At 39.8% G+C, this 16,632-nt stretch overlaps 1 protein-coding gene across 4 annotated transcripts in view; it reads left to right on the top strand.

Annotated features, from left to right (window-relative positions):
- Nucleotides 1-16,632, top strand: part of sema6e (sema domain, transmembrane domain (TM), and cytoplasmic domain, (semaphorin) 6E) — a 156,382-nt gene that overhangs the window by 112,115 nt on the left and 27,635 nt on the right. For all 4 annotated transcript variants that reach the window (XM_041988107.1, XM_041988106.1, XM_041988103.1 and 1 more), the window contains 5 exons: nt 722-853; nt 1,146-1,301; nt 3,104-3,280; nt 3,626-3,763; nt 12,403-12,480. In XM_041988107.1, coding sequence (XP_041844041.1) covers nt 722-853; nt 1,146-1,301; nt 3,104-3,280; nt 3,626-3,763; nt 12,403-12,480 — 681 coding nt within the window. The remainder of the gene's footprint in view (nt 1-721; nt 854-1,145; nt 1,302-3,103; nt 3,281-3,625; nt 3,764-12,402; nt 12,481-16,632) is intronic.

The following is a 16,632-nucleotide window of genomic DNA, read 5'->3' as shown; positions in this document are numbered from 1 at the left end:
TCTCTCAAACACTCATCACATCCTCAGTTTTGTCATTCTTCAGTGCGTCTGCTGCATCTGTTGAAACCTCACCAGGCAAAGATAGATAGTTTCCAAAGTGTTCTGAGCCCCTCCTTTTTTTTTTTAGCTGTCAGAGAAGATGGAGACACAAGACAACCAAATCTGTTGTCATTATTTTCCATGCTAGACTCTAAAGCAAACTGTAGTGCTGTAGGGATGCAGTGAATAGAGATTCTTGAATGACCACATGCATATCATGCTGATTTTTGCACATTGGGTACAATGGTATATGCATGTACAGAATCTGTGATATGAAAGGAGAATTTGGATGCTTTCTAGTTTCTTTTTAAGTCCAAGTTGTATTGACCATTTCTGCTTGAGCAGGCTTTGGTTGCACTTTGGTAAATGCTTTTGTGGAGTACAAAAGAAGCAGAATGCTTTGGTTACAATGCAGTGAATCATAAAAACTATCGGCTTTAATTAAATTGCACAATTTATTAGTATTCAGAAGAATGACGGAAAGTCATTTATCTGATTATCAGACACTGTGCTTATATTCTTCACATGCTTTAAAGCTAGGACTGGACACACAAAAATAAAGTGTTAGCAGCATTTTATCCACACAGACAGGATCATGGTACTGATGCTTTGAAGGGGTGTTGAATTCCAGACCATCATATTACTGATTGTGATGTTTTCCTCTTTGTGGTCTCCTGAACAGCATCACTGGCTCAGCAGTCTGTGCTTTCTACATGGACGACATAGAGAAAGCATTCAATGGTAAATTCAAAGAGCAGAGGAACAGCGAGTCAGCATGGACACCTGTTCCAGAGGAGCAAGTCCCAAAACCAAGGTGAGTGATGCATCTGCATCAAAAACACAAACTGTCACTTTCCTACAACATGTTTTCCTGCCTCTACTAAAGAGCTGTTGCTGTTGCTGTTATTATTCTGCACAGATGTCTTGGAGAAAAAAAACAAAACAAAAAAAAAAAACAAAACAAAAACTAGCAGTCGCATAATACACCTGTTTTCCCTCCTGCTAGTCCCCCAAAACAAACAGCTACAAGTGTTTTTACATCTGTGTCTGTCGGATCGGATTCAGCTGTGATGTTTTTTGTTTCTTTCCTTTCTGTTATCGTACAGGCCAGGCAGCTGCGCCGGCGAAGGCTCTGCAGCCGCCTACAAGTCATCCACCACCTTCCCAGACGAGACTCTTACTTTCATCAAGTCATATCCACTTATGGACGAGTCTGTCCCCTCAGTCAATGACAAACCCTATTTCACCCGCACCACCAGCAGGTAGTGTTTACTGTAATGACAGGATGGTAGAAAAGTGGATGGAATATTTTTTGTATTGCTGAGAAAAACACCTTATTAACAGTACTGTGTTTTAAAATTCCTTAATGAAGGAAAATTTAAAAACAAAATTCAAACACAACCTATCAGTCCTAGTTCCTAACTTGCTGACCTTATGCAACCTGTAATCTATCCCAGTAGCACTAAAGGGTTTGCAATCTTTGTCTTCTGACTATACAAAGACTAAAAATTCAGCACACTTTCTAAACATTTCCATAACCATTAATTGCTGCTCAGAGAGTGGCGAGAGAAAATGCCAAGCTCATTTCTTTAATGGCTTGTATGTATTTATTTTCTCTGGCAACGTAATGTACCAACAGTGTTTTCACACTCGAGGTTGTGATTGGTATAGATGAATGAGTTCAGGTGGAACACTCAACCTTGTCCCTCATTAAAACGCATTGGATTTATTCAGCGGTCGATCTCAGCCCACATCAAAGGCAAGGCTCTTGGGGAGAGGATCTTCCTCGAGTGCTTTCCTGACCTGCAGACGCTCCACTGCCGCACACATCGAAGAGAGAAGGCCGCTACTGTGTGGGAGTGTGCTTGTTGTGACATTTGAGAACCTGCTGATATCAGATGATGATGGGGTGGACGCAGAATCGTAGTGTCAAGTGTTTCATTCACCACCACAATAACTGCAGACAAGGATGTACACACAGCAGAAACACATCACTGGTTCAGCCTTCACACACAGCCACATAGTGTACAGGAACCTCCTCCGTGCCTCCTGAAGCAGAGCCAGGCTGACAGCCAGCCAGACACTGCTGTGGCTGCACACTGGGGAAACGTGTACCGCTTCACATCTGCCGCCAAAAACATCACATCTGCCGTGCCTTTCCCCGGAGACCTGCTAGACAAATGAAATCCAACCACAAGCACATCACGCTGTACTGCCGAATCATTGCAGGGATGTGCCAGTCAAGCCGTTGTGTGTAAACACACCAGCCTGTGTTGGACCATCTGGGAGGGACTGAGGGAAAAGTGAGGGCACCGAAGCTGCTGCGGGTGTCCTCTGTAGAAAAATTGAGAAGGAATGTGATGCCAAAAAGATTATTAGAGAATGTGTGTTTGTTTAAATCGTGGGCCAGAGAGGGGAACTTGCATGCAGGGAAATGAATTGAGTAAAGCACCGGACTCAAGGTGTCCTTCAGTAAAGGCGTTCAATCCTCAGTTGGATCCACCGGAGCCAGAGGTAGATGGCTGCGGCAGTGCTGGGTAGCTCCCAGGTGGAAACACGTAGTGTGTGGGGTGAATATGAAGAAGGGCGTTTCTGCAAATAAGGCAGCACTCACTCCGCGTCTTCATAGAAAATTTAGATACAAAAGGAGGCTGCAGCGTACCGAGTAAAGTGGTTGAATGACATGGAAGATGATCGATTGAATGACTGTGGGTGGATGGGTAGATGAATTAGTAGGGTGGCGGTTTTAGAGGAGGTAGGCGATGGAAGATGGGAACGGAGGGTTGGTAGAAGAATTGACAGATTGAACGCTGAGGCTTTATACAATGAGCTGAGTACTCGCCCACTGTTTGTCTTCTTTACCAGTGAACATTGACTTTACAAAGCAGGAGTTTTAAGATGCAAACCAGCATGCTTGATATGATTACCTTCCTCAGATTTACACCAGTGATCATATTCCATTTAGATCCCTGTTAGATCTCTCTTTTTTCCTACATGTTAATCAATACTTTTAATACAGTTGGTTTTTATGATAAATGTTTGTCTTTTCTTGTTTCTCACACAGGTTCAAATTGACCCAGATAGCAGTGGATACATCAGCGGGGCCTTACAAAAACTACACTGTGGTTTTCTTAGGCTCAGATAATGGCCATGTGCTGAAGATCCTGGCCAGCACGGAGGGAGCCAACGCATCTTTCAGCACCCATGTCCTAGAGGACATCGACGTCTACAACCCAAACAAGTATGACAATAAGCCATTTTTTGTTATTTCTATGTTTATCTAGGTTTTAGCTTTGTGCTTTCTTCATTATTGTAGCTTATCCCCCCCCCTTTTTGCATCTCCTCCTCCTCGTTCTTCCTTGATCTGTTCTGCCCACTCACTCTTTGGTCTGCTATTATTTTGCATCACCCTGTACTGCTAGAGGATATATTTTTGTTTTTTTTTATTTCTGTGTATTCTTCTGTTTTCTTGTTTAACAGCTTGAAAAAGTAAACCTTCACGAATACTACCAGTTATCTGCTATACTTGAAACAAAATTTAATTGTCTTATTGTGACATGCTTTTGGGTTTGGTTTGTGTCCCTAGATGCAATGTGCAAGGGGAGGACAAGAGGGTGCTGGGTCTTGAGTTGGACCGGGATCATCATGCGTTGTTTGTGGCGTTCTCCAGCTGTGTGATCCGCGTACCGCTCAGCCGCTGCTCTGAGTACAGCGTCTGCAAGAAGTGAGTGACTTGTAGAATAACGTAAAGGAGCAGGTTGGAAGTTTTTTTTTTTTATTATTTTGCTTTGGCTTTGTTTTTCCTCAAGCAAAAATTCCACAAAATTTTGTTTCAAACTATACTTAAGTTGGTTTGAAGTGTGACTCCAGTCAGATTCCTGAAGGCACTTCTCAGGGGCCGTTTGATTTGAATTTGCTGTCTTCTTCAGTATAAATCCACGTCAATAGCAGTGTTGACCAGAATCCACACTATTTCTGGCAGAAGACGATGGAGGACACCACACAGATCAGTGGTTCCTGGATAGACACCAAAGTGAATTGTTTGTTGAACTTTAGAGAGATGTTTATTTCAGTAAACGAAGCTACATACAGACTCCTCTGCTGTTGGTGATGTCTAGAAACAAATCTAACCTGATCTCTTGTAAATCTGGTTTAAGAGCTTTAGTGTGAATATTATCCTGGGCCCCTAAGATGGGATGAAGCTCACCCTGTGCTGCCAGGTTAGCACACTGCTGCTCAGGAGAGGACTGAGTTGTGTAATTCAGGGATTCAGGATTTCAGTATCGGCTTGTCTTACATCCTGAACTTGACGGGTTGTTTCTGTTGGCTTTGCTTGTGTTTGTCACATCATGCAGCACAGCATAACTAACTTGATCTTTGACTTGAGTTCAACATTTGGCCATCACTCATGTCACACTTAATTTGAAAATAACCAAACTTTATCAGAACATAGAAAATGAAACACATGAACTCTTTCTGTAGACCTGAATCTGATATTATCCATATTATTCACTGTCACAACTCATGAGCTTTAAAGGATTTCTAATTAAATATTTTCATGTCAGAAAAAATGCATTTTTTTGAATAGTCACAAGGGGCTGCCCAGAAACATTGCATGGATTTTGGTTGTCCTACATATTCACCATGAATAAACACGACACCAGCACTGCCAGGTGACTGGAGAAAAGCAGTTTCCTGTAAGCTACTAGTTTAGGAAATGTGTTCACTCGTGATAATATTATATTGGGGTTTTTTCTGCCTGGTTCCTGGAGATTTTTGGACCAACTTTAGAAATTTTTAGCAGTGTTAGCAGCTATATGGTCAGCAAAGTAGCAGAAGTACTGAGTTGCCTCTTAAATGCTTTAAGAGTGAGCATGCAAAGTCATGGATTTCAGACTTACAGCTTGTGTGCATTTTTTTAAAGCCTAGATAATATCATTTATTCTAATAGTGTAGTGGTGTATTTTACTAAACTACAGTACCCTCCATCACTGAGAAAATAAAATAGCAATAATTCAAGCTACAAATAGCCGTCTGTCGCTGCAAACATGTTCAGTATCTGTGCAACAACCAAAACTGCTGTTTTACGATTAGCAGAATATAACCCAAATATTAGGTTTGTCATCACGTGTTTTTTTTTTTTTTTTTATGTTTTTTCATGGATCCACACAGATCTAGAGGCAGATGAGCAGCGTACATTATGATTTTCATTTTAATAAGAACTGAGGATTCCTTGACCCACATTTCTTTAGGCTTTCCCTCAAGGTTTTAATTATATTGATCCCTTCATTATCATCTCCAACTAAGGTACATCCAACTGTGTCTTAACTGCAACATGACAGTTTATGGTAGTAAATGGAGGAAGTTAAATCATCCAGGAAAGAGTGATCTCGTGCCAAGAGACACTAAATGATGAGTGATTGATTTTTCCATTTTTCCATTATAGATTTAACCGACACACAATTTACGGTTTGTAATGTTTACAGTCAAATCTCCGTTTTTCACAGCTGAGCTCCTTAAACCACTTTGCAGTTAAAGAAAATAACAGATGTTCACAGATTTATGCTGTGAGATCTTTCCACTCAGTTATTGGTACACGGCTCATAAAGTGCTCATACTACATGAATTCAGTGCATGAACAGGTGATCAGGATCCAGTTTATCATGAAAATGAAATAATCAGATTGATTTCCTTGTTTTATTTTTTCTGTTTCTGTAAAGTGAGCTGTCTGCTGATTCTTTAGGATGATGAAAGTTGGAAAAGTAACTTTAATTCCAAGTGTGAGTGCATAGAAATGAACTCCCCATAGAAACTGGATTTACATCACTCTTTAAACTTGCAATGCCATAAATGTGTTAACAGTTTAACTAAGTTAAAATAAACTAAGAATACCTTTTAAGAGATTCTGTGCAACACCTTTAAGAGAGTCCCTAGGCTAAGGAGATATCACACTTTCACCGTTTGAAAACTTTTAGAAAACTGAAGATGTTTTTTATAACCAGCCTCTAATGCTCTCATCCACCGCTTTACTTAAATTAATTTATTTACTTTATTTATTTATGTCTTCAGAGAGAAAAAAATACCTTTGATGTTAGAGTTTGATTCTTGTGGTCTGTGTCAATTATTTCTTTTCATCACATTTAGTCAGATTTCGCTTTCAGTGCTGCAACATTACCGACCTAACAAAGTTTAGACAACAACTTTTTATCTGCAGCTGAAAGCCGTGCATGCCTGAGAAGATGTTTATGAGCAGTGCACAGCCTCGCAGCTCCTCTCTTACAGGCCTATGTTTTGGCAAACGATGTTTAGCCTCAGCTAGTGTACTTGCTCTCCAGCTTCAGGATCTATTTTTGGGGCTGTGAGGAATGTTGGCCCCTCTGACCCCCCTTCTTTCCTACCATGTCAAGGTAGAGGAATGATTTCTCCCCAGCTCCTTTTGGGAGTGCATATACCCCCATCGCATGCTAACTCCTCATGCAAAGGCCTGGAAAAGCTTTCAGCATCATTTAGTCATAAATTAGAACCAGCTGATTGGCTAGGAGCCAGCAATGGTGGCCTTTTTTTTTTTTTTTTTTTTTTTCCTCCACTATAGCTGGAGAGGAGAGGAAAAGACTAGGGTGGGAATGGATAGGGCCTGCTACATCTCCAGATCCTTTTTAAAGACTACGGCTACAGCACACCTCATGCTTGGATTAGGGGCCCTGTAAGCTGCATCAGCACTGGCCAGGAGGTCAGGTTTCAGCCACCATATCCTCCTTTAACACACCAATGAGTCTGTCTCCCTCCAGATGAGATTTAGTTCATCTCCATCGTCACTACCTCCATTTTCTCTCACTCTTGGCTTGTTTCTCTTTCTACCGCTCACTGCAGCCTATATCAGGTTTGTTTTTTTCCATCAAGGCCCCACTGCCAATATTAGGTTTCAGAAAATACTTTTAAGCCACAGCAGGGAACTGTATGAAATGAGAATTTTAATAAAAAAAAAATACAATAAAAGGGCAGGAGAGGCCTTAAACCCTCGAATTCTTTAGATCTAGGGATTTTCAGCTCCATCAGATATTTCCTTTTTTCATGAACTGGCTGAACCTGGTCTAACATCTGCTTTTAGATAGGTAAATATATAATAATTTCCCCCCATAAAGACAAGTTCATTAAGGTAGGGATATAAGGCTTGAATGCATCAAAGTGTATTTACAGTTGATTGCAGCTTTGGTTACATTTTTTATAGGCATCACCATGTTTTCTATTGCTTATGATCATATTGTGCTAAATCAAAGTAATTCCTGAAATCTGGCAGCACCTCAGAGCTATAATAAAATCCTTGTAGAGCCAGACACACGAGAGGTCAGACAGACTGAAAGGTTTTAAAACAGAAAACTGAAACCACAGAGCAAGAGTTCCAACAAAACCTGTTTAGTAAATTCTCAAAGAAAAGACAAAAATAAACTCAAACTCATAGCTCTTTCTTCAGATGTGGGAGGCACAATATTTCATCTCTGTTAAAATGATAAATTTCTGTCAGTCTAACTTATATTAATGTGTCACGCAGCTTTAAACACACCTACAGCTGCAATGAAGAAAGTGACAGTCATGTACAATATTCGTCAAATACGCGAGAGAGTGGGCAGTAAATCAAATGACATGCAGTGTGATGCGTATATTCTTTCTACATTGTAGACAAATGTTCATGTTTACCTTTGCTCAAGAGACCAACAAAAACCTTTGTCATTGCTGTCATCCTGCCGCTTCCACTCCGATTAGGTAGGAACGGCATCACGCATCACGTGGGATCTAACCTAGCCTGTGTCTTTGTCCAAATACAACACAAAAATTAGCAGAAGTTTTTAAACCAGGTTTATTCTAATGTAACTTTTTTTTCTCAATTTGTATTGGACATATTTCCATTGCCTAAAGATTTCCATCTTAACAGGATGCTGAATACTTGTGAGATCATAATCTGAAGAGCGAACAGTTTTTGGCCAAAACATTAAAGTTAATTTAAATCAACTTCAAACACTGGCAGCTACAGGCGGGTTTTTGTGTGACAATAACGAACAATTGCAGCCTTTTTCTTTTAAGAATTGATCTGATTGGCTGAAATCTGCTTAGATGCTGATTGACAGATGTTCCATCCAATCAACTGCCACCTGCTCTCTTCCAGACATTTTCTAATGATGCTGTTGTTGGTTTGCTCATTTTATCTAAGCTCTTTCAATTTTCTGAGGAGGACACCACAGATGGTTTTCTGTTTAATTTTATTTTACGAAAAGATGAAGAAAAAAAAGTTGCCCTTTAAGGTTTGTTATAATCTAAATTATTTCAACAAAGAGCCTTGAAGAGCCTGAAATTTAGGCTGTAGAGTGGTCGTCTTTCAGTCAGAAGATTGGTGATTCATTTCTGAGGCCTGAGTCAGCATGCCTATGGACCTTAGGGGCCATCCCCACGACACTGAATTGCAGTAAAACCGCAAAAGTATTTTAGCAAGCCACCCTTTTATCCCCATGAAACCAGGGATTAGCCTCCATGAAACTGATCATATATGAAACCAGGTACCAAGGTGGATAGGTTTGAGACCTCTACCGTCTGTGGTACTGTGAAGACAGCGTAACCGCTCCACTAGAGGATATGATGTCAGTGTGATGACCGCGCCAAACACAAAAACTATAAAGGTGTCCGTGACCAACTGTGTTGTGGTGCTGCTCCAAACAGTCTTGGCTTTTGTACAGCTTTAGCACCAAAATGCACAGCGTTTACAACGCAGTATTGCACTCCTGTAGCATGAACAGCAGGAGTAAGCAGATGTGTCATTATCTGCGCATGCGTTATGTCTCGTTCTAGCGCTGGAGTGTTACTCTTTAATCATCGTAGCACCCCCCCCCACAGCCTTGTAGTATGTACTACAGTGGTTTTGAGTGGACGTTGAAGCCTTTCTCCTAGTTTTCGCCACCGTTTTCACACCTGAACCGGCTTCGATGCGTGTGGACATAGTCTTAATCTCCACATTGTCCTTGTCGTGCTCACTGGTATGTGTATGCCTTTATAGAATGCAAATATATAATAAGTATTTATGAATGCTTAAACAGATTGTAAAATCTAAGGTTCAAAGACACCATTTATTATTCAGCGACCTCAAGCCTCTAAAGTCTTTTATGCAACATTGAGGAAGTTTATTTCTAACACAATACAACTTTAGTGGGAAACCATTGTGTCAAAGTTTTAAATGGAAAACCATTTGTTCACTTAAAGCCAGCACAAACTGAAACAGGACATCAATCTGAAAACTGATGGATGGTTTCGATAAAGTCATTATTTTATTAAACTAACTGAACTGTTGTCTTTGTAGGTTTTCTGCAGATTTGTACAACAGGCCTGGTGGTGCAACTTTGTGAATTTATGTATCATTACAGCAGGATTATGAAAGTTTTTATGCTTTTCTAATCAAGTAAATGTATAAAATGTGTCAGTACTAGAGCAGTTTTTCACCAGCAGTGTCACATTAGCTGAAACAGCTTCCAGTAAGTCAGAATTGTGTTATTTCAAAGACTTTGGCAACATGACAGCTGGAAGTTATGAAGGTCGGCCTCAGACCCTCAGCAGCTAATGGATGTTCCCTACAGATTGTTACTGCAGGCACACAAAACATTACACACATCTCACACACACACGCACCTTTGTGTTCATTGTGAAGTCTGAAGTTTTAAAGAGCAGCTTTAGTGACGCACAATTCCATTCTGTAGAAAACTGCATCTAAGACTAAAGCTTCAAAGTTTGCTTCTTTACTGAAAACTTCATCTGGAACAGCTGACCTCTTAAGCCACAGGGTTCAGGGCTCAGCTCCATTCATGACATGTAACTGTAAATGACTGCTGCTGATGGAGAGAAGAGAGGCAGAATAGAGATATGCATATATACCTTATGGCTACTGCATGAATAATTTATTAAAGCAGCACTTCAGTATGCGCTGCAGCATATAGGCAGTCACATGCAGTGGTGAGAGTCATTTAAGCTTCTCGACACTCAAGTCCTTAATCTGTGAACCGTGAAATTTAAAGAAAAAAAATCTTTTTCTTCTTTGCTGGCATTAAAAATGACCACTTCCTGCTCATGTGAATGTGCACCAGTTTCAACAGATGCAACCAAAATGTCAGAGGTGGGGAAAAAAGAAATATTATGAACTTTTGTTATTTGTATTCTCACATCATTACAAAACAAGTGAAAATTAAATTGTGTTGTTGAAAATGATGTAATTAAGGAAGATATGTTTATTCACCAGCAGTCGCAAGTAATGACACCTCAATCGTAGGTGCACAAGGGTTCATTCTAAAGTATTTGTTGCTTTGAACAGGTTCTATTGTATTTACGGTCACGTAAAAAAGCCTGATATTTTACAGTCTACAATGATTATTCATCCAAATAAACATGTTAAGTAATCTTTGTTATAGTAAAACATTTTTGACATATTACAGAAAAAGAGAGAGAGAAAAAAAAAACACAAAATAATGCAAATTTAAAAATTGCCACTGCCGGGATTTGCTCTTTATTCAGTTTCCAGCTGCAGGTGCAGCTCAGGAGGACGAGCTCCTGCAGCACCTTGATTTCCTTCTGCTCTGAAGTGGCACACTGAGATGCTGCTGTTTTGATTTCTTACTATGCAGATATGATTCATAAATGGTTTCAGGTGTTAGAAACTGGACCCAAATTAAAAATGTATTTTAACTTGACTGCCATGTAGGTTTTACGTACATGTAGAGGGAAGAAGCTAAGCATCATTGCTGACTTTTTCCCCCCTTGTCATCGTGTACTTTTCTCATTAGGTTGGCGCTGCTTACAGCTGTGAAAAACATTGTTCACAATCAGAGACACTGAGTGTTATTTTGCAGCTGCACAGCAATGAAAGGAAAGAAACAACATTCGTAAATCTCAATAAAACCCAAAGAAGCAGATGCTTCAGCCACAGATCAGAAAATAAAAGTTTAATCAACAAAATTGACGCATTGGTCTCAAAGCAAAAGAAAAACACTAAATGTTGTGATTCTTCTGAGACTTAATACAGTAGGGAATGTGACTAATGGCTATTGATTGTGGCTAATGCTGACTGCTTTAAGGGGAGGAAGTAAACAGCCCCAAGTCTACTGATCGTGTTATTTACTGAATCACAAAGCTGACATAAAGCACAGTAAGTAGGATCAGGTGATTGAACTATCTGCTGACTGCTGACATGAGACTGGTGGTAAAAAGCTGTGCTTCACTTTCTAAATGAGGTCATTCATGGCTGGTCAGTGTAACTGCAGTCACTGTAGCAGATGATGGACCAAAGGAAATGCAGTTTTTCTTTCATTATTAGAGTAAAATGTAAGTGCCTCAGAAAGTCAACATACCAAGCCTCTAAATGAATCATTTTTAATATCATTTTCTTAATTTGAATACATCCATTAGACAGAAACTACGTTTTTATATACATATAAACATTTGTAAATCTTACATTTATTGTTTGTTTTTGCTCCACACAGGGCCATTTTTACAATACACAAAATTAATTTTGATTAACTATGCTTGTAATGTTTCTGGTCAAAATGGAAGATAATTAAAACATGTTTACACAAAAAAAAATAGACTTTTTTTTTTTTAATCAAATGAAATTTCTGTTGCAAATTGAAAACAAATCCAGAGTCAAAACTCTAGTGAAAAATAATCAGATCATGATCCATTTTCTGTCTCTTTGCAAGCACATGTGCATTTATCTCTGTTATGAAGAACGCCGTGATGTTTGGAAACATCATTGAACACTAATGAGCACAGCTAATTACATATGCTATTCATAGAAACACTGAAAAAACAATGATGTGCATCATCCAGCTATAAAAGGGTAACTGTATTGTTGTCAAATATCACATATCTCTCTGTGCATCAGCAGATTTAATAAACAAATTAATTGGCTTAAAAACGGTTGCATGAAGAGATGAAGTAAAATTGGTGAGATTTATTTTCCGGCATCAATAAAACTGTTCCTATTTTGTCAATTAGTGCTGCTTGGTAAATGATGATTGCTTTTTTATGTGTGTACAATGTTTTAATCATATTTAATGAAGAGAAAAAAAGCAGCAGCTTAATGAGGAATCACATGCCTTTATTTGTCTTCTCCCTCTTTTCCTGTTTGGACTCAGTCACACTGTGTATACCAAAATACTCACGGAACTAGTTTCTCCTGCCGTTGTTAACAGCAGCGTTGCAGGGGGGACGTGATGGGTGGTGTTAGGGTAGCGTCTCATTACCCAGCTAACATGCACTGGGCTCGGTGTTCTTCACACATGCTGTTCTGCTCGTTTCCCTCCATCACTAACTCACAACCTGTCTGTTTTGCAGGAGCTGTTTGTCTTCGCGGGACCCTTACTGCATTTGGCTCAAGTCAGGCAGCTGTGTCACAGTCTCACCAGGATTCAAGTGAGTCACACCCACACACAGTCAGTGCTCACACTTAAAATAAGGGAGAGCAGCACTGCAGCGATCAGATAAAGGTTGACTGACATCAGTCTGCGTCACTTTCTATTATGGTGCATGGCAGTGTAAAATTCAGTGACTCAAATAATCTGTGTACTCAGTTATAAATGTTTTCTCTCAGTTTTAACTTTCACTGAGCTTTGCTTTAGTCTGCAGCTTATTGCTACACTTTAGTTTCTGTCAGTGTTGTCATTCTTAGCTCAGATACAGTATGTAAGACAGTAATTCTGTCTTTTTTTAGATGCTATTTGTCTTGCTCATCTAACAAAGGAAAAATAGTCTGAAGCTGTATAGAACAGCATACTGACAGCGATATTTGAAGACTCAGTGAAAGCCCCAATAAAGAAGCTGTTTCTTAGTTTTCACCAGTTCTTCAATCTGATCGTATCACACAATCCTGACGTTGAAACTGCACAAGCAGAATTTTTAAATGAGAAAGTGGCTGCTTTGTGAAAATGTTTAAATTTATTCAATATGTTTGAGTGAAGTTAAAAGATGATTGAACTGAATTGATTTCTCTGAAAATGCTTTTTGTTTTTGACAAACATTGGAATTAAATCTGTCTCATCAGATTTAGAATTTTACAAATCTTTAAATTAATAATACCAAAGCTGAATACATTTAAATTATGTATTTGAATTTTTTTTGTTCCTGCTTTAAGATGGATATAGCAACCCTTGGAAATGGATGTAGCCTTCCCTGAGTACTCAAAAGTTTTATTTTTTTTACCCTTTGTACAGGGTCATATTATGCTCTTGTTGGCTGCTGAAGTCACAGTTACCTGCTGACTAAAGCACCGGCGTCACATGACTACTGAATGCCGGTTCCAGGTCATCCAGCATCGACTGGTTAGCCTCATGTGCTGGATATTAAACCAGACAGCATAGTATAAGCTCTGATTTAGACCAAAGTGAAAATAGGTAATCAAAATTCCGAACAGTTTGACTTCATCTTTGTTTAGTCCCCTTCTTGCTGCTACTTTTGAAGGTTTATGTGGAAACATTCAAACTGTTTCAGCCCCACAACGTTGCAGCAGTTATTTTCTGCCTGAAGTTGTTTATTGTCTTTAATAATGAACCACTCAGGATCAAGAGTGTGCAGATTTGCTTCCTAATCAAACACATCAGCAGGAGGTTTCAGCTGGTAATTCTTCTCTGGACAAAGTGTTAATAATTGAGATCAATCACTGTAGTGTTTGGTCAGCCTGAAAGCATCGGGGTGGGCGCAGCTATATAAAGACATTATTAGTCCTGTTACTTGAAATCTCGAAGGGTGAATTTGGAACTTAGTAATAATGTGTGGCCAAGAAGAAGCAAAAAAAAATAATTTCTTCACTCGCTCCCCCAGCCCTTTGTGTGTTTCTATGACCAGCTGCAGGATGTTCTCTTAATAATCAATAGCTAATTTAAAATATGTTGGAAACACACAACGTACCTTCATCTTGTTTATTCAAGAGCAGCGGCCATGTGTAAAATCCATGTGGGTGAGTGTCATGGAGCAGCGCCACCACTCTGACTGTGATTAGCACATTCACACATCCGTGTGCACACACACATACACTAGTGCTAGCACTGGTGTATGCGTTGGTACAGCTGTTTTCTGGGGGGATTCCAGAAGATTGTGTCTGACCATGGCATTTCAACAATTAGGGCCACTACATACCACTCACAAACTGATGGTCTAGTTGAAAGATTCAACCAAACGCGGAAAAAGATTCTGAAGACGTTTGTGGAGACACTGGTAAGGACTGGGATCACTGGTCACATATGAGGTTCATCATCCAGAAAGGAAAAGGCCAAAACACATTTACCACATCATTCTCTTGAAGGAGTGAAAGAAGAGTCCAATTCAGTTTCCAATGAAGGCACCAAAGCTGTAAACACCAAAGTTATTCCTGAACTGAACCATCTTGCATCGAAGCAGACCGCACAGCTCCTCCAGATCTTTCAGGCAGTTTCACCCATATTCACTTCCAACCAGGGGGAAACCACCCTAGTCAAACATCAAAACATTCTTTAAGACGGACACCCTATTTGCAAACATCTGTACCATGTTCCACAACACCTGGTGCAGCAACTCTAGCAACAGGTGGAATAGGGGGACTTATGGTATAAAAAGAGCAATCCTCACTGTAATGAAGTCAGTTCTGGAGATGAGAGAGAGGAGATGGCAACCGGTCCACATCTGTTAAAACTGGAATATGGCCAGTTATTTTTCATGGAAGGTGAGGAAATAAATGTCACAAGCACTTTACTTCTTTGGTTTCCCTGAGGTTTGTTTTGGAACTGTGAGAAGGATTTGGAAGGAACCCCATAACAGTGAGGAACAGGGGTCAGACAAAGGAGAACCACACTATTTCCCTGTTCTTGCTTAATGGAAGAAAGTAATTTTAATAATATACACTTGAAAACAAGCTTCATAGCATCTGAACAGGTTTTTAATTACCTCAAAGACTTAATTTGAGGAGGCTGTTCTCAGATGCTTCCTTGGTTTAAAGCCTCATTTATTCTCTACGCTAAATATGCATACAAACAGAGCCTTAGGGAGGCTCTGCAGGAGGCTCTAAATGTTCCCTATCTGATGTTCGTTTGGCTTCAAGTTCGACATTATGAGGACTAACGCAGGAAAGCCAGAGATCATACTTTGTTCACGTCGCATTTCAGCTTATTGTTGCCATCAGTCCATGATGTAACAGCAAGAGTTTGTTTATTTAGAGAAAGTATATCAATTTCTGTCAAAGAAAGGAGGAGAAAGAGGAAATGGAAGATGGACTGGAGAGGGAGTTCTGTAATGAAACCTGTTGTTGTTGAATCTGATAGGGTTTGTTAAAAAGTCTCACCAGACATGTGATTCACATCCTCTACAGACCACTGCTTCATGTTGTTGAGGGAAATAACTGTAATTCTCTTGGTACTTGAATCTGCAAGCAGGAGGTCGATCATCACCTACGTGTTTTTCATCCGCTTCCTCTCCGTCCTAAAGCTCACATCATATAATCAGAAGTGATGCTCTTCTGTATGTGTTTCAATCATGGAGCAGCACAGAGTACTCTTCTGCAAAATGTTAAAGATAGATTGATGGTTACGTAGACGGATGGATGGAGTAAAGGGTGGAGGAGGGGGGGCAGTTAAAGGTAATACGTTCTTCTCCTGAAAGTCAAGGACTCTGTGCATCCTGGTGTGGTTGATGTATAACCACACCAGGATGCTGCTAATTCACCTCCCCAGTTGTCTTTTTTATTTTCCTCTTTCCTTCACATACGGTGGCTGTAAATTGTGTGTGTGTGTGTGTGTGTGTGTGTGTGTGTGTGTGTGTGTGTGTGTGTGTGTGTGTGTGTGTGTGTGGAGGTTTGCTGTAGACTGAATACATGCTGCATTTAACATCCCAATCAGAGTTGGAAATGGAGAGAGCCACATCCACCATCGACCGGTTGCCAGTAGATTATTTTGATGACTGAAAATGTGCAAAAGAGGAATTATTGCATATCTTCTGCTTGGGCTCCCAGACACATTACTTACCCTGCCCTCACATGGACAGAGGCTAATGGGATTTTATTTAAAGCATGTTTCTCTGTGCGCTCTATTTGTGTTATCGAAAGAGGCTGATCTCTTAGGTCTTGTTCTTAAATCATTATTTTGTTTGGTTTTCAGCTGCTGTGCAGTATCAGGTGGAATGTTTGTTTTGCTTTTATGTTCATAACTATAATAAAATGTTAATTTCAGAAATTAATTCATTGTCTCTTTCTTGCCAGTGTCTTGGCGAGACATGAAATCCTGAAGCCCTTTAACTTGGTGGTTACCTGGCAACCAGCTGATTTCACCAAGTGTTCAGCTTATCCTAGCATGTAATAGCCCGAAACTGGTTTCTCAAAGACCTAACCCAGCAACGATGTGAAAATACTGGAGAATTGTCTCTTTTCATGCTTGATTGCTCTGGAGCATAAAAAAACTAGTTGGTCTTTGCTGATGTGATTGGTTGTAGTTCAATCTGATAAACAGATGTTTCTCTCAATCACCTGCTGAGAATGTTTTCCATGGAAGACGCCCAAGTGTGAAAAAACATCTGGCACATCATTTTAGTTTCTAGCACTCCTTT

The sequence above is a fragment of the Melanotaenia boesemani genome, chromosome 6, assembly GCF_017639745.1.
Source record: "Melanotaenia boesemani isolate fMelBoe1 chromosome 6, fMelBoe1.pri, whole genome shotgun sequence".
NCBI classification, from domain to species: Eukaryota; Metazoa; Chordata; class Actinopteri; order Atheriniformes; family Melanotaeniidae; genus Melanotaenia; species Melanotaenia boesemani.
This window is presented reverse-complemented; position numbering and strand designations above follow the sequence as displayed.